This window comes from Coregonus lavaretus (assembly GCF_964263955.1).
Source record: "Coregonus lavaretus genome assembly, chromosome: 4".
Classification (NCBI taxonomy): Eukaryota; Metazoa; Chordata; class Actinopteri; order Salmoniformes; family Salmonidae; genus Coregonus; species Coregonus lavaretus.
The window spans coordinates 12804916-12829780 of record NC_139991.1 but is presented as its reverse complement, the minus strand read 5'-3'; the positions used below and the strand labels follow the sequence as shown (position 1 = coordinate 12829780).

The 24865-nt window shown below is 46.0% G+C and overlaps 1 protein-coding gene across 1 annotated transcript in view; it reads right to left on the bottom strand.

Moving 5' to 3' along the window:
• LOC311127646 (protein CBFA2T3-like) overlaps positions 1 to 21154 on the bottom strand; it is a 46566-nt gene extending 25412 nt beyond the window's left edge. Inside the window, exon 1 of the mRNA XM_084159473.1 lies at positions 20791 to 21154. Coding sequence (XP_084015599.1) covers positions 20791 to 21013 — 223 coding nt within the window. The 5' untranslated portion in view covers positions 21014 to 21154. The remainder of the gene's footprint in view (positions 1 to 20790) is intronic.
• Between the last annotated feature and the right edge of the window lie 3711 nt (positions 21155 to 24865).

The following is a 24865-nucleotide window of genomic DNA, read 5'->3' as shown; positions in this document are numbered from 1 at the left end:
GGCGAACTGAAAGGCCCAGGGAGAAAATGCATGTGTGTGTGCGTGAGTGTGTATAATAGACGGAAAGATGAGCGCAGCAGGAGCCTCACAGCGCATACAGCATACACTAATAATTCACAGAATATATGTTAAAACCATTTAGGGTGTGGCGTCAGTGCCGTGGTGACCCATGGGGTGTGTAACAGCTGCGACCCCAGCTGTGTGGAAGAGGAGGAGGAGAGGAGAGAGGGATGAGGCTATACACACTGGTTCCTGGGCTGACCTAGTTACCAATGAGATACTGGGCAGAGGACGCGAGCTGACCAGGCCAGACCAGGACAGGGTCAGTGTAAAACTGTCTTATACGCAGGAGAGATCAGCTCTCTCCTCGTCTGCACCTAGTCAGAGACACTGGCTACAGCAGTCAGATGTTTGAGACAGGAGGCATGGTCAGGGAGAAAGGCAGAAAAACATGGAAAACAAGGAACCAATACTACTACTCTCTACTCTCTACTTCTCTATTTATGTTGAAATAGGACTCACAGTCTCTGAATTGTTCAGCGCACCAGTGAGTATTCCCGTACGTCTTTGTGTTTATTCATATACTGACTACATAACTGTTTATTCCTCTACCTCTCTCCATTCTCCCTCCGTTTGCTGGTTCTGGGTAATGTAATGTTATTGGCGGTCTGGTGGAAAAGCCAGCTCTTGATTTGGAGTGTGAGGGAGAGGGTGACTTCAGCATGCAGGGTGATGGTGATGAAAATACCCTGTTGAGGGACCTGGGCTTCCTTCCCACCCAACACAACAGCACTTGTGAGACAAGTTTTGGTTCTCTGCTTCTCTGTACTTTAGTGTGCTTGTCATGTGGCGCTGACGGCTGTGATGACTGTTATTGATATAATTGTATTGAAGTCTAGCAGCCATCTGTTCTCTTCAGGGAGGGCGTCGCTCGGCAGTGAAGTGGTTACATGGAGCATATCGCAACTCACAGAAAAAACTTCCTTTTCACATTTTCCCAATGGCTGCTAATAAAATCCAGATGTTCCATGGAGCTCTGTTTCTTCCTCCCTCCCTCCCTCCCTCTCTCCTTCTCCTCCCTCCCTCTCTCCTTCTCCTCCCTTCCTCTCTCCTTCTCCTCCCTTCCTCTCTCCTTTTCCTCCCTCCCTCCCTCTCTCCTTCTCCTCCCTCCCTCCCTTTCTCCCCAGCCGCTAACCCAGAGCCATTCCTAAATAAAGGAAAGTATTTGTGACATTCTGCCGCGGCGGCCCGTGCCAAGAACAACTCCCCGGCCTGGCCCATCTGGAGTGTGTTAGGACGGCACTGGGCACTGGCACCGGCCGAGACACAGAGACGAGTGTGCGGCCACTCTGGGGGATCACACAAACACACACACACACACACACACACACACACACACACACACACACACACACACCAACAAGAACTAACTGGCCTGTTGTTTGGATCCGTCAACATCCTAATTTGAGCAGAAAATACGGCCTCTGCAGTTTGCACCAAGCTTCTACACATACTGGCAACACAAGCAAAAGAAAGAAATGCTGGACTTCCAATCGTATCAGACAAGTCTACAGCTGTGTGCCCACAAGCAGCTAAGCCTTCATTCTCAGGTGGACTTGTTGCTGTATTGTTTGTATTCTTGCTGCTGCTGTTCAATCAGACCCATTCAGCAGGGGAGCGCGCTCAGAGTGCGTGGAGCTGGCTGGCTGGCTAGAGGCTCCAGGCCCACTGTAAAAAGCTCACACCTGAACATCAATAACTGTCATCTCCGCCACCTGGGGACCGCCAGCGCCATGGGCACACAGCCGTCACCAGCACATCTGCCACCGCTGAGAGGGAGGGAGGACACAGAGCAGAACAGAGAAAAACACCAAAACATGGCGGATAGAGAGAGAAGAGAGAGTGGGGGGGGAAGATACAGGGATATATGAAGTACACTATAAAGACATAGAAAGAGAGAGAGATGAAGAGACGTGGAGAGGAAAGGGTTGGGTAGAGGGAGGGAAAGCAAAAAAGAAGACATGGAACAAGAGAGAGAGAGAGATGCAGGGAGGAGAGGGGGACTTATTTGGCCCAGTTCCTCAGAGCAGTTCTCTTCTTTTGCTCCTTCTCACAGAGGCAGCCTCAGCCTCTCTCTCTCTCTCTCCTGCCAGCTGAAAGCTCTGCCTCAGGGTGCAACAACATTTAATTTGAGCTTGAAAAACGTTTAAGTTAAAGTAATTTCTCTCTTCCACCCTCTCTGGACAACAATGAGGTCACAGTTCGACAGGACTACATCAGACCTGACCTGACATGATGTCATTTCTCCCCAAATTGAGTTTATACTTAATACCTTTGCAGAACAACTTTGAATAAAAGTGTTTATATATATTATGATTAAGATTTATGACAATTTGATTAACGTTGGCAACTTTGGCCTATTTAACAGTAACGGTAATGGCCCTGCTTTCCCCTAAACACCCATATTATTCCAATTATGGGGGAAAACCGTGCCAAAAATTACCCTCGATCGGAATCTGTTTATACTTATGCACTTACACAAACAAGCTCCCCTATCAAAACACCTGCAGCTTCACCGAACACCAATTAGCTCATCAGGCTTTTAATTACTCTGTTAATTGCATACAGGCAGCATGAAGGGCGGTTTGGGAATAGGGCGAGGAGCTCTCCCGAGGACCCGCCTTGACAATCCTGACAAAAACAAAGAAGTTCTTTGCCAATGACAACATTGACGCTTAGGCTGCTGTTAACAGCCTGGCTGCCTCATCATCATCGCCCATCAACCGTCTGCCACAGGGCTGTGTGACCTCACTTCCTGTACAGGACTCTAGCATTTCCTGCCTTTCTGACTAAGCCATTCTGAGAGCGAGAGAGAGAGAGACAGAGAGAGAGACAGAGAGAGAGACAGAGAGAGAGAGAGACAGAGAGAGAGACAGAGAGAGAGAGAGGCATGTAGTGAGAGTATGAGTCCATCTGCGAGCTGTACATCTGGACTAGTTCAGATTGGTCATGGGAAGAGGAAGGGGGAGCGAGCGTGGGAATATTCCTCACATAAGTGTGGGCATGTGGGCCAGAGTTAGAGAAGAGGTCCATACTGTACGGTGATCTGCTCTCTCTGTCATAGAGCACTAGCACAAACATCCTCTTATCTGTGCACAGATCTTCACACTCAGAGCGATGTCAGTGAGAGTACATGGGAAACGTTTGCATCAGATACAAATATATATTTATTATCCCTGGCCTTATTTACTTTGTTTGGCTGATCTGAATGATGCATTCAGATCACTCACATCACTCTCTCTCAGCTCCCACATGCCCCCCCCCCCCAACCCCCTTTCTCAATCTCTGTGTTAGAGGCTCTAGAGGTTGCAGCAGGCAGCAGGAGAGTGTGTTTGGCTGAGGAGGCGTATCCAGGAAACAGTGGCAGGCCCGGACTTCCTGTGTGACAGGTGTGCGATGGGAACGGGGACGGGGGTCTGACAGCTGCCGTCTCTGCTCTGCTCTCTGTGTGTTTCTCTCTCTCCTCTCTCTCACGGCCAGCTCAGCCCCACGGCCAGCTGGAGCCCAGAGCTGCTGTGTTTGCGCTGCCTCTTACGTCATTACTGCTGCTCCTCGCTGATTTATGGCGCACAAACGGACTTAAACCTAACCCGCCTGACACACTCACCTCCTGACTGACCACACATGGCCTGTCCATCTCCGTCTAACACAGTGTGTGTTTATGTTTTTAGCGTTTTTGGATGCGTGGTTGTGTGAAGGCCTATTATCTTGTTCCTCTCTCTCATTCTGTGTTTGTGTACAGCAAGCACAAACAGCGAATTGACACCCGCACCTAAGATATCAAATCAACAACATCATGCTTTGCTGTTCTCACCTCCTCTCAGTTGGTAATGTGGCTAACTGGAATCATGTATTTCATTCAGTGTTAAACGGCTGTTCTGTCTGTCACCACTGACACCATCTCCATCCCTGTAATGGCTCCCTAGTCTGTGACTCCCTGTCTCATAACACTTCATTTGCCCCAGGCACATCCACAACCACAATAGCTCATGACATTAGCGGGGAGGCAGGCACATAGTGGGTGATCTGTGTCTCTGCCATTCTCCATCCCCGCCACCCTATAGGTAGCAACCCGCCAGTGAAGGGACTCCAATCAGGGGAGTCGTGACAAGTTAAACAGAAGCTTTGACAGCTTCTCCCCCGCAAATCTCCATTTAGCCCAAAGCCAGCAGCACTGGAAGCTCCTGAAATAAATACCAGTGTTTCCTCTGGGACCAGACTGACGGCTGGAAGCCACCGCTCAAACCAGGGCTTATTTTCTTTCCCCCCAAAAAAACTGTGAGAGAGAGCAGTCATATAGATGGCCCTATAATTGGCAGGGCAATAGTGTTTGCTAATAGGCTAATTCAAGTAACCTGCTGCCATTAACACAGTGGTTATATAGGCCTAGCCCCTTGCTCACCATCATGTATAGACAGAGAGCCCATACAGACATGCTTCTCCTGCCTGTGTTTCTTCTAGTCTACGGCAACTGCAGGGTTAACTCCTCTACGTCTGTCCAGGTTTCCCTCATCACTGTCTCCTCTACTCCTTCAGAACGCTGGCCTTCATATGTCTTCGTTTATCCCCCCGTCTCTCTTATCTTATACATGTCTTCCTCACTTCCACTCTCCCTTTGTTATTCTCTATTTTCCCCTTCTGCCCATCTGCCTCCTTCGTTCACTGGTATTACCACCTTGTTGTCTGTCCTCTCTCCGGATATTTCAGAGACTGCTGGAGAACTTTAACCCCCCCTAAATCAAAGTCCCCCTGCAGGGATTCAGCCCTAAAGTTTCCCTGGGAAGATAGGCCCTCCTCAAAGCACTTTCGTTTTTTCAATAAAATCTCTCCCCTCTTTACACTTTTCGTATTAAATCCCTGATCTGTGTGGGAACTTAAATGTCCTCCCAGTGAAGCTACAGTTTAGGAACAATACAGTACCTTACATCCTTAGTAGAGGATGTGAGGGTGTGAGTTAGGGAGGCTGGGCGAGAGATTAAGGTCTGTATAAGTAACTGGGAACACAAAGGCACTCTGCTCAAACCCATTTGAAGAATGACGGAACCATCTGTGGCAAAGCTTCTGCTTCCACGAGATAACAGCTTTCTAATTTCACAAATATGTGGAGAGGCCATATCCCCCTGTTTGTTTGGCTTGCCTTCCTTCCCCAATCCTAGCCTGAGCCCACAGCCTCCATCAGCCCCCTTCCAGACGCCTTTAAAGTCATTGTGGAGAGGAGTGTGTGTGAACACTTAATAACTTTAACTCCATCTCCAGTCAGCGTTCCTCTCTCTCTCTCTCTGTGATAAGGGGCTGGCTGAGGGCGAGGTAGAGAAAAGGGAGGAACTCATTATATCAGAGTGAGGAGCAGAGATATGAACTTCCCAGCCGTACGTTTGATTAGAAATTGCTCAGTGCTACAGCAGATTATTCCAGCATGTTTCCTGTGTCTGGCTCTAATCTGCATATCCTATGGGAAGTTGGGAAGAGGGAGGGAGGGAGGGAGGGAGGGAGGGAGGGAGGGAGAGAGAGAGGGAGGGAGGGAGGGAGGGAGGGAGGGAGGGAGGGAGGGAGGGAGGGAGGGAGGGAGGGAGGGAGGGAGGGCAACTGGTTAACATGAAGTGTCTCTCTCTCTCTGTCATGAGTGTTTTGGCTGTAGCTGCCGTCAGTTCACAGGCTCAATTCTCATAATGAAGTCAGTGTTAGTGATACAATGCATCTGCATTCACAGACTACACCTCTTGGTTATTCAATGCCACAAAAGAGAATATTGTGTCTGAGGTGCAAAGTTTAAATCAATGGGTTGTTAATGTTTTCTCTATTTTACTAGTGTTGTTGAGTGCTAATTTCATAAAACAGAAAAGCTCAGGTCTCACACCTGAGATTAGCAAAACAATTAAGAGTGCAATTTACTGTAAGCATTTATCCTGCAGAGACATGACAGGTTAAAATAATATGTGTAAGATTAGATTTATATATTTTCTCAAAGTAAAACAATTATTTGAAAATGTGTTATGGATCTTGTAATGCTACACTCTGTAGCATGGGAAATAAGAGGCCACTTTTCTGTGTAATAATAACACAAAGGAAATGCACAGAAGATCTTGTTTCCAGTGAAAGTACAGTATTATACAGTATATGTTTGTTCTGTAAGAAGTGAGAGTGTGTGTATCCGCGTGGGCGCTGTGTGTGTGTGTACATATGTGTGTGTGTGTGTGTCCATAGTGTGTGTATAGTGTGCGTGCATGTGGTTTAGCTGGGACTTAGCTCCCACACTGCGGTGCCAATGTGTTTCTCATTACTCCAGATGTTTGGGAGCTGGACGGCTCCTCTGCTCTCTGACATTCTCATTCTCCCCTGAGAGGCGACCATGTCACAGTAATGTCAAACACATGTGGAGGAGACTGGGGCTCCCAACGCCAAAGCCTTTCCCACTGTTTGGACGGATAAACAGGGAGGGAACCATAGCGATCGACCGCTGGTCTGCCTGCGCATGAACCCATCACTATGGGCTCGCTGGCACCCCAACAGGCAGCTTGGGTTCCTAAGGCTGGAGCCTGCCCCCTTCAATGGGCAATAAGAGATACCCACAGAGGCCCACAAACATGTCCCAGCATGCCTCCATGGGGTTTTGAAATATATTCCATCCACATTGCAGAACTATATGTACACTGTCATATAATACTAATGTGAGGTGATCAACATATATGTAAGCAATGGGCTTATCCATTGTCACTGTTACCAGAGAACAAGACTTCACTGTCAATCTAAGAACCCAGTGATCTGATACACGATCCTGTCCAAAACACTATCTCATCCTCAATGTCTCGGTCTGCCCCTCTCTTCACACACACGCACGCGAACACACACACACACACACACGTTACCTAAGATTATGGATTGCTCAGCTGCTGCAGTTTTCATCATGGCCAGACACTGCCAGATAAACAAAAGAAAAGTATTATTATAGCTTATTTAGCTCTTCCAAAGAAAGCATTTCTCTATTTGAGATGAATTTCCTCTCCCTGGGAATGTAACTGGCACTTGAATGCTCTCTTTGGCTGCAAATGTTCAAATCATGGGAGAGGACAGACCACTGTAGCTGTGTGTGAGATACCAGACAACTAAATCAACCCAGTTGGGTGCTCACACCCTGACAGCTCTGGCCTGTGCGTAGTCTCTTGGTGCATAGCTTCTCCGGGTGGTGCCCTGCTCATGTAATTGTACAATAGTATTAATGCATTATAGGAATTAGGTTCACAGGGTAATCTGCTGGCTGCTTACAGGTTGGGATTCCAGGACAGTGGAACATTCACTGTAAGTCCACTGTTGCACACAACACACAGATGGCTTACAAACCGCAGCCTCTGCGCACTGGGCAAATCAGCCCATGCAGAGTGGCTTGCTGTGCTTTTAGTTCACTGCTATACTCTGCCTTCCATATGCCGACCAATCTCCTACTTGCTTTTAGCATACACTATTGTCTCTTCTCTCTATAATAGGCTATTCAGAACTACATTATACTACACTTACATACACGCATATGAAATGCATTATTTTTACACAGATGAGAACCTAGTCATCCTGTTGTCATGGTAGTGAGTGTTGCTATGGTGCGTTTGTGCACAGTACAGTACATGCCGTATTCAGGGATGATGGCTCTGGCAATTGTCGTTTGGCTTGTGTGTCCAGGTGTCTGTGTGTTCTGCTGACCAGCTGACCCTCTCTCCTCTCCTCTCCCCTCCACAAACACACACACATACACACACTCTGCCGGCCGGCTGCGTGCTCCCGCCCACTGCCATCTGCTCCTCTCATTAATTAGAAGACGGCCAACTTCACCTGCACCGCCCGCACTCAAATTACAATAATTACCTCTCACATGCACACGCCCGCCACCCCGCCCCCCACCCCGCTGCCCACCACACTCCGGCTGCAGGTCACTGTGCTGTGACATTGTCACCTGGCGAACCAACCGGCACAGGGACCAGGCAACAGACACTATCACCTTCAACAAACAACATGGCCTACCCTGCCATGAGTGACCAATAAGGACGCTCTCCTGTGTAACTAAGTGAATGTCACAAATAATGTTTATTTATATTTTTTATACAGTATAGAACATTATATTCCAGTTCACATGCTCGACTACGATCCTAGACTAGTATATAACCCCCTGGTCATAGCTTCAGTATGTTTCTGCTACCACTGTGGGCTGAGTTATGATGCCTCAAAGTGGGGCTCTTAGGGTCTATGACGCCTGGTGTTTGTCAGGCAGCAGCCAGCGAGGTACACTGCATGATCTACGTCACCGCTTCTTTCCACAGAGGAGGCCGCTGAGACTCCATCACTGCACTATAACATCTCTCTATTGGCATGTGGCTTTGGCACAAGAGCACCTATCTCTTTAAAATAACTGTATTTTCCTGTGGTATTTTTCCGTCTGCACATTAAACGGGAGGGAGACATCCATACGAGTGTGGTAGTAGCAGAGATTGAATAAACTCCAGTGGGGTAATGAATGGTTTTCTTTAAGAGAGGTACTTCATGATGAAGTGGGGACATCTGCCTTTGGAGAAGAGTGGCGGGCGGTGGGGATGTTTGGTGGTAATGTGCGGTAATGCTGAACGGCTGTAGTGTGGTTTCACCTTTGGATCTCCTCATCTATTGTCTGACTATTACCAGCTCTTCAATTATTCAGCTGATCTTTACCACCAGGGCCAATTAAATAGTACATTCATGTGATGTCCTGCAGAGAAAATATCCTCTGTTTTTTACCGATGCACTTAGAGAAGAGTGATTTTTTGGCCAAGATGAGTCATCCACATAGTCATCTTTCTTTAAGTTATATTTATTAGTCTTTTATACAAAACATTCAGAACACGTGCTCTTTCCATGACATAGACTGACCAGGTGAATCCAGGTGAAAGCTATGATCCCTTATTGATGTCACTTGTTAAATTCACTTTAATCAGTGTAGATGAAGGGGATGAGACAGGTTAAAGAAGGATTGTTATGCCTTGAGACAATTGAGACATGGATTGTGTGTGTGCCATTCAGAGGGTGAATGGGCAAGACAAAGGATTTAAGTGCCTTTGAACGGGGTATGGTATTAGGTGCCAGGCCAGGCGCACCGGTTTGTGTCAAGAACTGCAACGCTGCTGGGTTTTTCACGCTCAACAGTTTCCCGTGTGTATCAAGAATGGCCCACCACCCAAAGGCCATCCAGACAACTTGACACAACTGTGGGAAGCATTGCAGTCAACATGGGCCAGCATCCCTGTGGAACGCTTTCGACACCTTGTAGAGTCCATGCCCCGAAGAACTGAAGGCAAAAGGAGGGGGTGCAACTCAATATTAGGAAGGTGTTCCTAATGTTTGGAATACTCAGTGTATATCTAGTTTAGAATTGATTGTATTTCTATTTCGTTTGAGTTAAATAATATTGCTTCCAGCCCAATTCCTTTTGTCTTTCACTAGGCTAGAGCAATGTTGTTACTTTGTCTGTCTGGCAGCAATGCCAATAGGCTGTCTCATCGATGTACTCTTCTTCTACTCTCTGACGCCCAATACAGTTCTGCTCATTCATTATCCTGGCTGGCACAGACACCAGCTCCATATTGCATTTTCTGGCCTTGAAACTGAGAGGCGCCGTTTTGTGAATTGAATATCTGGCAATTTACCCACTGTGGAGTCTGATCATCACACCTATGAGATGAGAGATAGGAGTAAGTGCATGGGCTGAGGGGGGTTCACGCGCGGGCAGCTATCTTTCACCTGTGCACCGCTAAAAGGGAGAAGAGAGGTGAGAGAGGCCTTTCAATTCCAGGCCACCTATTCCAGAAGTTCACACCATGGGAGATTATCGGGTTATTCCAAGTTATGAGCACATGTTAGCCTAGGCTTCTATAAACGGTTTGGCCCATTCAGTTTGTGTGCAATGTATAATCTACTGTGCATCTGTAACACATGATAATGTAGTATAAATATATATCATAAAATAATATATCACAGCCCATGAGATGTAGGTTATTTACTGCCCCTTCCACTGATTTGTGACAACAGGGCAGGGCCTGGTCCAAATACTTTGAACATGCATCCTTCCTTCCTTCAATCACGTATCACTCAAGGAAGGCGGCCACAAGATATCAAAACAAAACCAAAGCCTCTAGATGTAGGCCTTCGATCCAAACGCATTTACTACTTTCAGTCGGTACTTTGATGTGGGAGTTGTGGTGAGGTACTGGTACCACCACAGGAAGAAGACACGACAGGTGAGAGTACAAAGCCCTAAAAACCACAACCCGACCCAACAACTATCTCTTTGCGCCTCCATGTTCCATCACACAAGGAGCTTCGCGTGCTCTCATCTCCACCAGCAGAGATGCCACATAATGTTCGGTTAGTTTAATTAATGTAGGCCTACTATCTCTAGGAGGACGAATGTATCTAAAGACCACCTGTATCTAGAGGAAGGCAGACGCGTTATGGCCCCACAATTGCTATAAACAAACATATTGCTAGAAAATGTGCTAAAACACACATATATATATATATATATATATATATATATATATATATATATATATATATTTATATCAACCTATATTATAGGCCTATAAAACGTTTTCTTATCAAGGGTTTGATATGCCTTATTGAAGTTAAAATGCTTTTAATTTGGCTGATACATTGTTGCCTCTCATCACAAATTCTACATCAGCACAATTTTTTTAGACTATAATTTTTTGTTTTTCCAAATAAGAGAACCATCATCCAATAGGGCACAACGACTGCTGTTTCTGTGTCAAAATTAAACCATTAATATGGAAACATTTTCATTCAATGCCATCAATGGGGAAGCACTGAAACTATACTGAACACTAATGTTTACTGTTTAATAACATGAATGAAAGTTCCTGTAAAAATAGCTGACAATGCTGAAAACTTGAAACAGCGAAAGTAGGGGTCAACAGCTTTATGCAAAAATAAGTCAAGAAAAACGGTATAATAACACATAATTTCTAATCGATAAGGGAATTGTATTATTGCCCTTGAAAATCCAACTTTTGACATGTTATTTAACATAATATAGGAACAGTATTGGTTATAATTAAAGATCTGCATAATAATATATGCAGTTATATTAACATCAGGGAAATGTAAAATCACGCCTTTACTATGCTATGCTACCAAGCTAATTAGTGATTATCACCCAAACTCATCATCTAGCCTCGCCTATAGTTCATAAAATAGGTGTACAAATTCAGTTTCCAAGCGTACAAAATAGGCTACAAAATAAAATGCAATTTGTGCTTTATGCCAGAAGCAACCGTGTCCAAACGTCTCTCTCGCATCAAACAAGCACACAATCAGTAGGCTATAATTAATCATTTGCAATAAACATGTAGCATAATAATATGACTTACTTTGTGAAGGTCGGGTTCAGGCTGAGGTAATTGCAGCGAAGATAATCCACACCAAAGAATGACGATTATAACGCCCCGATCCTCATTATTTGGAAGAAAGGATAAAGCCTTCGGAGATATTGAACACCATTCATAAAGGTGTTATTCCTTCTCTTTGATAATGAAAGATATTGAGAGAAAAAAATTATCAAGTCGACACTTTTACAGTCAAACAAAAAATATATTGGTTTCCTTTGGATTCAAAGCCGTGTTGTTGACTTTTCGGTTCAATAAATTATGAGGTAATTCACTTCTTAGATATAAATTGAAAACTATTTCGCAAAGCTAGATAGAGCGATCCTTTAGTACATAGAAGTCTTTGGTTTACTGTCCGTTTTCGATGGTAAAAACCAACAGTTTATCTGGATTTTGAGAAAAAAAATCACAACTTCTCTCCGTTATCTAAATGTGAGCTGTTTCTTTAGATCTCATTTTCTGTTAGCAAGGATAGGCTAATACAGTAAAGAAACCACAAAGATAGTTGATTTAGCTATGTATTAACAGTTGTGCTCATCGTAGGCAAACAATATTTTGTATAATCTTAAAATTGTCAGAGAAAATAGGCTACTTCACAAATCCTTGTCCGATGCGCGCGGTAGGCTACATCCAATGTAAAAATATGAAATTCATTTGGGCATGGATCCTCTTGTTCCAAATGCTACTCCTCCGTAGACGATTTTGAAACCGTTGTTTGGCACACAATCGTCCACATTAGTTTACAATTTCAAGTCTTTATACATCCGTAAAATTAGTCTCCCTTTGTTTGATAATGTCAAAGCTGAATGAATCACTCGATTTTGCTCAGTAGACACCACGCTTCTCAGACGGTCATTGCCAACCGATCCAACTGTTCAGGCATCGAGGACCGCTCATTCCACTGAAACAATTGGCTTGAGATGCTGTTGTCAACTCCAGTCAGTAAAAAGCATTCATCATATTTCGAGCGCCTAAATGGTTATCTTTGTTTTCGCTCATTTCGTGTTTTGGTTAATTTTGTAGTTTTCGATTATTTTGAGCTCGCGGGTCTAGTGTGTAGTCTTGTGATTCTCTCTATCCCTCTGTAGCCTTCTGTCTGCGTTTAAAACACCATCTGGAGCAGGATGCATACAGAGCTCCTAACCTCTCTCTCTCTCTCTCTCTCTCTCTCTCTCTCTCCTCTCTCACTCTCTCCCTCTCGTTCTCTCTCCTCAGACCTACGAGTTGACAGCCTCCTTGCTGCTCGATTCTGCAATAGCATTCACAATTGACAGCACGCGTCTAATCTCCATATTGTCCATTTTTTTCTTGCATAATAAAACTCATGAAACTATGACCTCACGCACGCACGATCGCACGCACACACACACACACACACACACACACACTGTGCACAAATATAGGCTATTAATTTATACTTCAAACAAGTACAGAAGTTTACATCATGTTCTTTTGTAAATTCTAGAAATACAATGTATTCCCCACGTGAGGTTTTTACTTCAGCCCTATTGGATTTATTAACTCTATTCACTGTCATAGGCCTATTTTATGTGCAAAGAAACAACCAATATTTGTAGCCTAGTGTTAAGTTAGCCTAATTCCATACTTCTGTTTAGCATATATAGCCTACATCAAATGGTCAGAGGGGTTTGATAAAGTGTAAATACGGGCGCCTACAGTAGGCTATAATACCCGGTATGCATTCTATATTGTCTGACATTTTCACCATAGAGAATCATTTTCCCCATGTTTACCCATGGGGGCCGCTGTTTCCTCACATCAGCAGACAGAAGCTCTAAAACCACCTCACTCGTCGCCTAGGCAATCTCCCCATGCAATGCCCTCAACATCATCTTATAATTTCTACCAAAGGCCACCCAATTAACTGATCGTTCAGACCCTTGACAATCAGTGGACATTTTCCTCTTACTTCTCAATAGGCAATGGTAGAAAATAAATACAATATTTCTGCTTTAGCCTATGGAGGCCTACAAAATGGTGTGCAGTAGCTATCACTAAAGGTGATTTTGTCTGAAAGGTGTCTGTAAACATAATCTAGTCAGGTTGGATTTGCACCTCCAGAATCTGCAGCCCAACACCATACTGCGACTATTCTACCGTCATTCCATCCTACATCCTCGTAGTGTGTGTGTTTTGAACTTGTGTGTGTGTGCTTGAGTGAATGCTGTATTTTTTGTAACGGGTAGGTACCTGCATAAATATGATGGCTTTGCGTTTACCACAAATTCCAATGCCTAGTTTTCTAAGTTTGCCGTGTAGGCCTATTTTCATTAGTACAGTAGCCTATCCTAATTCTAGCTCCCAGACGGCGGGAATTTGAAAAACTCTAAAAGTAAATGGTGCTCATTTAGTGATGCATTGAATCGTCGCGCGCCATAGTTGAAAAACTTTGTGCTAAAACGATGACATCATATCTGCCATGTTCATCTGGTTTCACTAGCTGAGAACTCTACACCTGTGTGCCCTTTACACTTTGTTGCAGACATGGAGGAAGAGGGGTAGCCTACTGAAGACAAAACAAACACTCTCCTCCTCAACTCTACTATGTCTATAGAACAAACAAAGTCAATCAAGAGTACACAGAGACAGCTGCTCTCCAGTGTGTCCTGTCTCACCAGCCTGTCAGGTGTCCTCTCAGATACAGGTAAGGGGAACTGTCTAAAGGGGATGAGTTGTTTCTGTGTATAACTGACCATTTCAGATGTCAAACAGGTTATACAGTTGGAGGTAATCCATCACAATGATAATTGATATGATTGGCCACAGACCCATTACATTTTAGTCATTTAGCAGACACTCTTATCCAGAGCGACTTACAGTTAGTGAGTGCATATCTTTTTCATACTGGCCCCTGTGGGAAACGAACCCACAACCCTGGCATTGCAAGCACCATGCGCTACCAACTGAGCTACAGTAGGACCAGTAGGAACAGGGATCTCGATCCGCCATTATAACCGAGCATAAGGGACTGGAGTGAGTGTGTTGTGGCCTAAAATGATTGCTTTCAGTTGGGGGGAGAACTGATAAGGTATATTGTACAGTACTTGCCATTGCAAAAAAGATTATCTTTATGACAGCTTCTCTGATTCTCTACCATATCAAAGCCTGATCCATCCAGAGAGCAGCCTTAAGATGAATCAGAGATCCTACAGCTCTGTCTGTCTCACTCAGAGTTGGAAACATATTCAGGCCAGGTTTCTACTAAAATACACTGCTCAAAAAAATAAAGGGAACACTTAAACAACACAATGTAACTCCAAGTCAATCACACTTCTGTGAAATCAAACTGTCCACTTAGGAAGCAACACTGATTGACAATACATTTCACATGCTGTTGTAAAAAAATGAATAGACAACAGGTGGAAATTATAGGCAATTAGCAAGACACCCCCAATAAAGGACTGGTTTTGCAGGTGATGACTACAGACCACTTCTCAGTTCCTATGATTCCTGGCTGATGTTTTGGTCACTTTTGAATGCTGGCGGTGCTTTCACTCTAGTGGTAGCATGAGACGGAGTCTACAACCCACACAAGTGGCTCAGGTAGTGCAGCTCATCCAGGATGGCACATCAATGCGAGCTGTGGCAAGAAGGTTTGCTGTGTCTGTCAGCGTAGTGTCCAGAGCATGGACGCGCTACCAGGAAACAGGCCAGTACATCAGGAGACGTGGAGGAGGCCGTAGGAGGGCAACAACCCAGCAGCAGGACTGCTACCTCCGCCTTTGTGCAAGAAGGAGCAGGGGGAGCACTGCCAGAGCCCTGCAAAATGACCTCCAGCAGGCCACAAATGTGCGTGTGTCTGCTCAAACGGTCAGAAACAGACTCCATGAGGGTGGTATGAGGGCCCGACGTCCACAGGTGGGGGTTGTGCTTACAGCCCAACACCGTGCAGGACATTTGGCATTTGCCAGAGAACACCAAGATTGGCAAATTCGCCACTGGCGCCCTGTGCTCTTCACAGATTAAAGCAGGTTCACACTGAGCAAGTGACAGACGTGACAGAGTCTGGAGACGCTGTGGAGAACATTCTGCTGCCTGCAACATCCTCCAGCATGACCGGTTTGGCGGTGGGTCAGTCATGGTGTGGGGTGGCATTTCTTTGGGGGGCCGCACAGCCCTCCATGTGCTCGCCAGAGGTAGCCTGACTGCCATTAGGTACCGAGATGAGATCCTCAGACCCCTTGTGAGACCATATGCTGGTGCGGTTGGCCCTGGGTTCCTCCTAATGCAAGACAATGCTAGACTTCATGTGGCTGGAGTGTGTCAGCAGTTCCTGCAAGAGGAAGGCATTGATGCTATGGACTAGCCCGCCCGTTCCCCAGACCTGAATCCAATTGAGCACATCTGGGACATCGCTCCATCCACCAACGCCATGTTGCACCACAGACTGTCCAGGAGTTGGCGGATGCTTTAGTCCAGGTCTGGGAGGAGATCCCTCAGGAGACCTTCCGCCACCTCATCAGGAGCATGCCCAGGCATTGTAGGGAGGTCATACAGGCACGTGGAGGCCACACACACTACTGAGCCTCATTTTGACTTGTTTTAAGGACATTACATCAAAGTTGGATCAGACTGTAGTGTGGTTTTCCACTTTAATTTTGAGGGTGACTCCAAATCCAGACCTCCATGGGTTGATACATTTGATTTCCATTGATAATTTTTGTGTGATTTTGTTGTCAGCACATTCAACTATGTAAAGAAAAAAGTATTTAATAAGATTATTTCATTCATTCAGATCTAGGATGTGTTATTTTAGTGTTCCCTTTATTTCTTTGAGCAGTGTATATAGGATTTCTTGAGGAAGAGAGAGAGCTAGTTGTGTGTTGAATATACACCAATCCATGCATTTCTGAAGAGAAACACTTTTTCAATATTTACCTTGGCTGTTTTAATAATTCAGTCACCAACACTATAACTGGCTACTGTGCTGCATTGGGCTTAGAATGGTGGGAGAATTAAACACACACACCCAGACACGCGTACACACCCTCACACACTGCCCAATGCAAGTAACCCATCAGAGTCCTATCAGGGGTTCCATGTGGCATCCTGGGATTTGGGTTGTCAGAGAGATGGATTGTGGATCGTCCCAGTACTTGATGGAGTGTTTATAGCCCCTCTCCCTCTCCTGCTGTGGAGTTACAGCCTTACCTGTCCTGGCTCTGCAGGTCCATCTGAGGGCCACACACACTGTGTGTGTATGTGTGTGTGTGTGTGTGTGTGTGTGTGCGTGTGTACAACTGAACGTAAAGGTACGTTTTAGATTGAATTGAATATCCTTAGGTTTTATGTTTACCTGGGTCCTTTTGTTTCATTAGAGGCAATAAAATAGGATGTTGGAGAGGTGATGGGTGGGTAGGGGGGACCATGAGTGACAGTGTGTGGGGCATGGGGTGAAGCCAAAAAGGATTCCTGTCGCCATGATAGCATTATGATTGACGGCGTGCTATTCTCCTCTGGGAATACGGGCAGACAGCTTGTCAGCTCCCCAAATGACAGCCCCTCATTCTTTTCTTAATTTTGTCTTTTGTTGGGTGATGTGTTGGATGGGATGACCCTCCATGTGGCGCGTCTGATAACTCATCCCCACAACAGAATCACAAGGTGGGAACTATATTTATCTTCCTCAATGAACTGAACTCCCGCCTTTCCTGACACTTGTCCTCAGAACCGAACTTCCCTTTGATGGCATTAATGAACACAAATGGCCCGGCTTTGTCTCTTCTCTTTCTCTCTCCTCTTTCTCCCTCTCTTTCTTTTGTTCTCTCCACCTCGTTGCATTGCCTGTATCTGATGGTGGTGGAGGACTGGTCTGAGATGCGCAGGGTAGATTGAGGGGCTGATCATTGTGTAGGTATGGTAATGATGGTCTCTGTGACAGACTGGGGACATGGGGCAGCGGAGGCTCTGCAGGGAGAGAATTCACAGAGGTCTGGACTGGAGCATTTCCTCCACTCACGCATTGTAAATCCTTTGGTATAGCTCCAGTCACAGCCTGGCTGGCGTGTTGAAAAGAGATAAGGCCACTGTGCCTCCCGCCTGAAAGGAACACAGCTCCATTGTGCTCTGCTGCTTGGATTCACATTCAGTGGACGCTGTTATTGAGTTGCCATTAAAGGCAGCAATGTAAAAGTAAGTTATTTTGGGGAGAAGCGGTTAAAAGAAAATAGTCTCTTTCTCTCTCAATGAAAAACGTAACATGCTCAGGATTATACTGTGTGTTTGTTACTAGGCTTTCTGATATAACCCATTGCACCGGTGTGGCAATGTGAAAGTGAAATCAAATCAAATCAAATTGTATAGGTCATATACACATATTTGCGGGTGTAGCGAAAGCTTTTCGCAATAGAAATATTCACATTGTTGTTTTTGACACTCACATTGAAGTTTGATATTTTGAGATGATATGACCGTGGAAGCTGTGTGTTATCTGACAGCTTTTATATCAGCGTCATGAACATCTTAAAGTCATCTTTAAAGTCATCAGATGATGCCTGAGAATATAAAACACACGATGTGAGAGACAGACAGAGAGCTCCTCTGCTGTAATGTAGCATGGCGCAACGGATCATTGCTCCATCTACTCAAGCACACATTTGATGCTGGTTTTACAAATTGCATCCATAGACCCTCTGACATTCTATTTGCAATCGTGCAGTAAAGTGGCCGTTCAATCCATCGAAGCATGATGGGAATTTGAACTCAAAATGACGCTCTCTTCAGTATTCTCCTACATGATGTTTAATTCATAGCATGGCCAGAGGACACACACACACATACACACTGTACTCTGCTTAGCTCAGTGTGTGTGAAAGAGGTGACCCTGAGGTCAGTGGTGGCTGGTGACCAGCCCTGCTAAAGGATCAGGAAATAGCACCTCGTTAAATTGAAGTGTTTACTAAAGAGCAGGATGCAGGAACAGGAGTGGGCAACAGTGGAAAGTTCTCAATTTACCCTGTTTTCTGTTTGCACCTGAATACATCCGCATGTATTCAGGCAAGCAATTGTGTCCACATTGGCATGCAAGAGAGAGAGAGGGAGAATGTGTGTGTGCAGACAGTTGGTAGTGCTGGGACTGAAGATAGCAAGGAGAGGGGCATGATGCACTGTATCAAGTTGTGAACATCTGTTCCTCACAGAAACCACAAAGCTGGTGCAGAGGAAATAGAGAGGAGAACTGCTCTCTCTATCTCCTGTCTCTCTCTACCCTCCCCCCTTCTCTCCCCCTCCTCTCTCTCTCTCTCTCTCTCTCTCACATTCTCTCGCTCCTTCTATTTCTCACTTTCTCATGATGATATCCGTCACAGACTCATCCCCCATCATCCTTGTTTTATTCCTATCTCTGTTAATGTAATACAATCCAGTTGTGTAATGGAGGATGATAAGGTTGTTGATAGAGACAGAGAGGTAGAGGAGAATATATGTCAACCTTGGAGCCAGATGTCCTCAACACATGAGTAACCATTGAAGCGTGTGCACTGTAAATACATGAATGTCTCTCATGCACATAAAAGCATATGACTTTCTCTAGCCATGGAGGATTAGGAAGAGCTGAGCTTTTATGAAACCTATGATAGGAATAATCCAAAGCTTCGTTGTGATTTCATTCCACCTTTTCCCTCAAAGTCTCTGTCTAGATTCAGTCTACCCCTCCATCCTCCCTCTCTCCCTCCCTCTACCCCCTCCCCCCTCTCTTCCCCTGTCCTCCCCCTCTCTCTGGGCCTGCTGTGAGGGTGTGCTGGTGTTGGCGGGTGGCAGTTCCTCATTGTGGTGTGCTGTGTGCTGAATGCGCGGTGATAAGACACAGGGAGAGGAGCCAGCGCGCCGACATATCCCTGCCACTGCGGTTATCAGCCGGCGCAGCTGTGCCTGAGCCCTGCGACATCTGCTCCCTCACAGGAAGCCTGCACCACGTCTCATAACGCCTCACACACACACACACACACACACACACACACACACACACACACACACACACACACACACACACACACACACATAGAAAATATCACAAGACCATTACCATTATGATGCTTATGATCCCCCCCCCCCCCCCAAACAGGTAAACTACCTGATCAGACAAAGAGTGTTGTTTATAATGACATGGGTTCCTCCCTTGAACATGAGGCAAGCCTGACGGATGGGGCCAGCGTTTACCTCAGTTCTGCTGGGTTTTTATCAGAGAATTACAGGGGATGCTTATGACTAAGCCTAATTATAAAGTGCTTATCACTGAAATGTTCACAAAGCTCATTACTGCCAAGAAATGGAAGCTGCCGCAGGTAATTCACTATGTTGGGTATTAGTCCTCCTCTAAGACGGCACCCCTTTTAAATATTTAGAGTCTATAAAGTACAGCTTTAATGTCTGATGCTTTTAATGCATTTCTCAGCTACTGGCCTCACTGATTTGTGACGTTTTTACCTAAAGGCACTACTCCAGTTTTTACACTACTTTAAGAATCAATTACCAGATTTTCATTTACATTGTTGACAGCGTGTGCTTGAAAACAGTCAAGCAATCCTGTCCTCTCAGTGTTGAAAAAATGGATTTGAGAAAGGAAGAAAGTATGAGATTAAGATAACAAGGACTCTCCCATTTCCTGAATGTTACACCACATTTTTCCCTTAGCCAGTGATGCTGTTGGGTGTGCTAGTCTGACAGCTAGAAGCTAGCAGACAGGAGAGGGATGGGGAAGTGAGGGTAGGGACCCCACTAACCTTACTAACAGGCCTGATGGGGTCAGTAGTGTCTCTCAGGGTCCTGACCTGGGCTTGACAATGAATGAGCCTCACTAAGCACCCCCCCCCCCCCCCCCCCCCCCATAGCCCCTCAGAAACACAATAAAGGGAAGTGTGCCCCTCCAGCTGCCAGGGGAAGCCCAGAGAGAGTCCCCATCCTCAGGTCCTCACCAGCCTGAACCCCTATCCCTCCCAGTCCACTTGGACACATGTGCCTTCTAATGTCTTTACAGTGTAGGTTTTAACAGCAAATTATGCTTTCAGTAAATGAGAACAAGTTGGTGTCTGTTTTGACCTTGAAAATCTAGTGACAATTTGTAATATGTTTCACCATAGTTACAGGAGCTACAGTAGGAAGCTAATTTCCATGTCTTGTCTGGAGCATGTGGTGCTAACTCAACACAATCTGATTACACATCAATCACTCCAACTTAATGAGAAGAAATGACAGCAGGAGTTTCTCCACAATCACTCGTCACCGTAGCGCGCTGCCAACAGAGGCACAGCCTGTAGTACCTCTCATAACACAGAAAAGGATCACCACCTACCTTGGTTGGCTGTGCGGTGGCTCCTGGTTGCCAGGTTGGGGTTGCCAGATTCCAGCCTGTGAGGGTTCCGTCTGTAGAGCGTCCCCCTGTGACTGGTCAGCATCACCGTGGGAACCCTAGGAGTAGCGGTCAGATTGACCGAGGTGGATGCTGAGGTTGAGGCTCTCCGTGGGTCAGACGTCCTCTGCCGCTCCAGGTGGTCCTCAGCAGCCATGGTCTGCATCCCCCCACAACAGTAATCCACAACGTTATCCTCTCCTCTGTGTGTTTTTAAAACTGCCGACTGGTCAGGAGACACACTAAACCACACAAGTTGTTAGGTCTATCTTTCTTTCTTTCTGTGGTCAGTGTGTAGACCGGAGGGTTGTTGTCCTTTCTCCTGTGTGCTCAGGGGGCTGACCGACTGACTGACTGACTGACTGACTGACTGACTGACTGACCGACTGACTGACTGACTCATCCAGGCCTGGGGAGATCACAGAGGGATTCCTCTGGCTCTCATGATTAGAACATGAGCCCAGCACAGCCAGAGCACATGGCTGCCAGACAGAGAAAAAAAAGTATTATTCTACCTCCCGCTCTAACAAGACTTTCTTCAAAGCTCCCCTTCCTTTTTACGTTATGCAGCTAACACAGTCTTCAAATGACTCTTCCTTTACCTCATACTTTCTTCTCGTCCACGACACGTCACAACAAGCAGCTCCACCAGTTGTTACATAGACTTGTGTAATTATCTGTGTCCGATTCTCTTTCTCTCCACCCAGTAGTCTCTCTCTCTCCTTCTCTTTCTTCGACTCACTCAACAGGAGTGTGTGAGGTAACAGTGTGTGTGTGAGTGGCAGGGGGAGGTCAGCTAGCCTCGACGCTCCTCGTTTCCTCCTAGTTCCGGCTAAGGGGCAGTGCACTGGCCTGAACCCTCCTCTAGTCCACACAGTGAAAGCAGAGCAGTGGCGCCCGTGTGAGCCGGGACTGTGTGCAACTATAACAGCGTGTGTCTGTGTGTGTGTGTGTCCTGTCCCGGCCGTGTGAAAGGGGTGGTTCCCCAGGGGAAGGTAAACAGTGCTGCTGGGTTGTGATAGCGGTAGACACCAGGCCTCGGCCTCCGTTGGGGCTTCCTTTGGCAGGAACCAGCTGTGTCTGTGGCCGGGCTGGGCTGGGCAGCGCTGTCTTCCCTTTCCCTCCGGACACAGACAGGGCTCCTCCTGTTCCTAACACTTCCTCCCTACACCCTTCACCCTTCACTCCACCTCTCCTTCCCTCCGCCCAGCCAGCCCTACCCACAACACCACCCGCCCCAACTCTGCACTCTATGGATAGCTCTACCCCCCTGACACTGGCCTTAGGGGGGTTTGTTCACCCCCTGGTTAGATACTGAGGGTCCTCACTCACTGTGGTTCAGTCAGTCCAGACGCCATGTGTCCCCCTGCCCTGGCCTCTCTGCTCTGGTGTCCCAGTGGCGTGTGTTTGTGTGTGTGTATGTATGTATGTGTGTGTATGTGCACGCGTGCTCCAGCAGGGCCGGGTGAGGTCAAATCAGTAACAGGGGTTCCTCTGTGAAACGGCAGTGAGGGTACAGCTGGGAGCCCTCTGACCCCCAGCACAGAGCAGAGCACGGGGTGTGGAGTGGTGTGGTGTAGCTGGGACAGAAGTGAGAGGGGATGTGAGCACACAGATGTGCCGTCCATCTGTCAGAGTGAAACCAGCACACAGATGGTGGACAGCAGAGTGGATGTGAGAGTAACGGGTGTGTGGGGTGGAGGGCGGTGTTCACTCATGTGACACATTTGGGACTTTGGAAACAATGAAATAATAGATTGACAGTCAGTTGGTTTCATTTCCTTTCTGTATTCTAGGTGCTTTCTATGTTAGATGAGCCTTTCCTGCCTCAACTGTGCACTAAGATTGAAGATTATTTTTGGTAAAAATACAGCATCAAAAATAATTTCTTAGTATATTCAAGCTTCTCCCAATGACATCATCCAATCTGATGGAATCTGCTTCCATGTAATATTCAGTGGAATTAATACATGTACCGAAGTTGGAATTTTCATGTTTATATGTACTGTATGTATGCGTGTCCAGAATTTCTCCCTCCTCAACCTCTCATCATGCTGACCATCTCCACGGCTACATGTGATGATCAAAGAAGATCACTGAGTAATAGCATGTTCTCAAATCAAACCCTGGGATTGCCTGCTGAGAAGGAGAAGATGGCCCCATTCGATTAGTGTGTATGTGCATGTGGATGCTTGTACTCCTGTGTGTGTGTGTGTGTGTGTGTGTGTGTGTGCTCCTGTGTGTTAGGCTGCGGAGGCCCCTGCCTGCCTCCCCTACTCTCAGATGTTGGCAGGTATAAAATGAGTTTTTTGGGGGGGGGGAGTGAGATAATGATTCCCACATAATCACTTTAGCCCAGCTCTGGCCCTGGCAGGTGCTATCGTGACCCAGCGGTGCTTTCTCTCCACAGATAAGGTCATGGGACTGGGGAGGGGGACCGGAGTGAGGATAGGGTGGAACGCTGCATGGAGTGTTGGGCGAGCGGCTAGTCTGGCCTTATCTTCCCAGCGGCTGCTGCTCGCAGCTCACAGGCCAGACTAGCCGTGTCAGAGAGATCCTTCTATCAGCGACATGCAGGCCCCTCTCCCCAAATTAAAACACAGCAGGAGGACGGACAAGGCCCTAATTATCACTTTACCCATGAATCATCAGAAGGGGAAAAGTATAACTTTTGATAAAAAATCTATCTGGTGGAAAGTCATCAACTATACCAGCCTTATTTCAGAGGAAAGATTCTCTCTTTCTATTTTTGTTACATTTCCCTTTTCATTTTCTGAAACTGGAGTTATGGTCTCATCTCTGGTAATGCATGCTCATCCTCAAAAATGTGGCCCGTCGCTTTAAAAACAGGCAGAGAGGAGACTAGAGGAACTTTTCACCTTTTGCATCGTGAGAAAGTCTAACAAGCCTCATGACTGCTGGGACAGAGCAAGAGAGAGAGAGGGAAGCAGCCATATGGTGGAAAGTCCTCCTGCCAGACACCTGACCACTTCAGAGTGGATGAACTGCTCACCTTTACCAAGTCCTTCCTTGGGCTTTTCCTGCCACAGGTACACACTGTATGGAACACTGGCTGGCTGGGGACTCTGGGAACACTGACTCTGTTTCTGTACTACGTCACTTTGTTTGTTTTTAGGTGTTCATATCTGTTGGTGAAAGGTTAGGGATTCCCTAGCTTTTTTTCAGGTCCGTAGAATGTAAACATACAACAAAACACATATTTTTCTCTACTTTACGTTCTCTGTAGGTTTGACAGATGGCACATGTTAGTTCTTGTCAGTTAATTGTCAGCTTGGAGGTATGATTCCACTATGATGGCCTATCTTTCTGTCTTGTACAGTATGGGAGGACATTGTGAGTGTGTTTGTTGAGGACACAGATAGCTATAGAAGAGGATTTCCCTGGGCTTATAGCCTTGGCATTGTATATACAGTAGTCTATGGACATCTCCTAAATAGCCCCCCGAAATATGGCAGCTGAGGCTCCTCCATCCTCTCTGTGGTGTGTTTATGTGCACCTGCTTGGCACAGACAGCCCCAGAAACCTCCGGATCTTAACCGAACTCTATAAGTTAAACCGTCCCCATCTGTCACAGCGCAGCCCCACACAGATGCATGCTGAGTTTTTTTTTTTACAGTAGACTTGGCGCACATTCAAGAACTGTCAAAGCGCACCTGCTAAATTAAGCGCGTTCTCATACACACATACCCACTCACCACACAAGCACATGCAGCCACTGATGTATATTTGCAGAGAATGTTATAGTGACCATGTTATTATATGCAAACATACCGTAAATGTTAACATGTTATAGATAACAGATGTTTATCCCATATACTATTTTCTGAGTGACAATTTTCATCAAAAAGCAGCATTTCAAGACAAATAGCAGTTAGACTGTGATATTGGCATTTACTTGTTCTAGCATACTGTACACTCTTAGAAAAAAAGGTTCCAAAAGGGTTCTTCTGCTGTCCCCAAAGGAGAACCCTTTTTGGTTCCAGGTAAAACCCTTTTT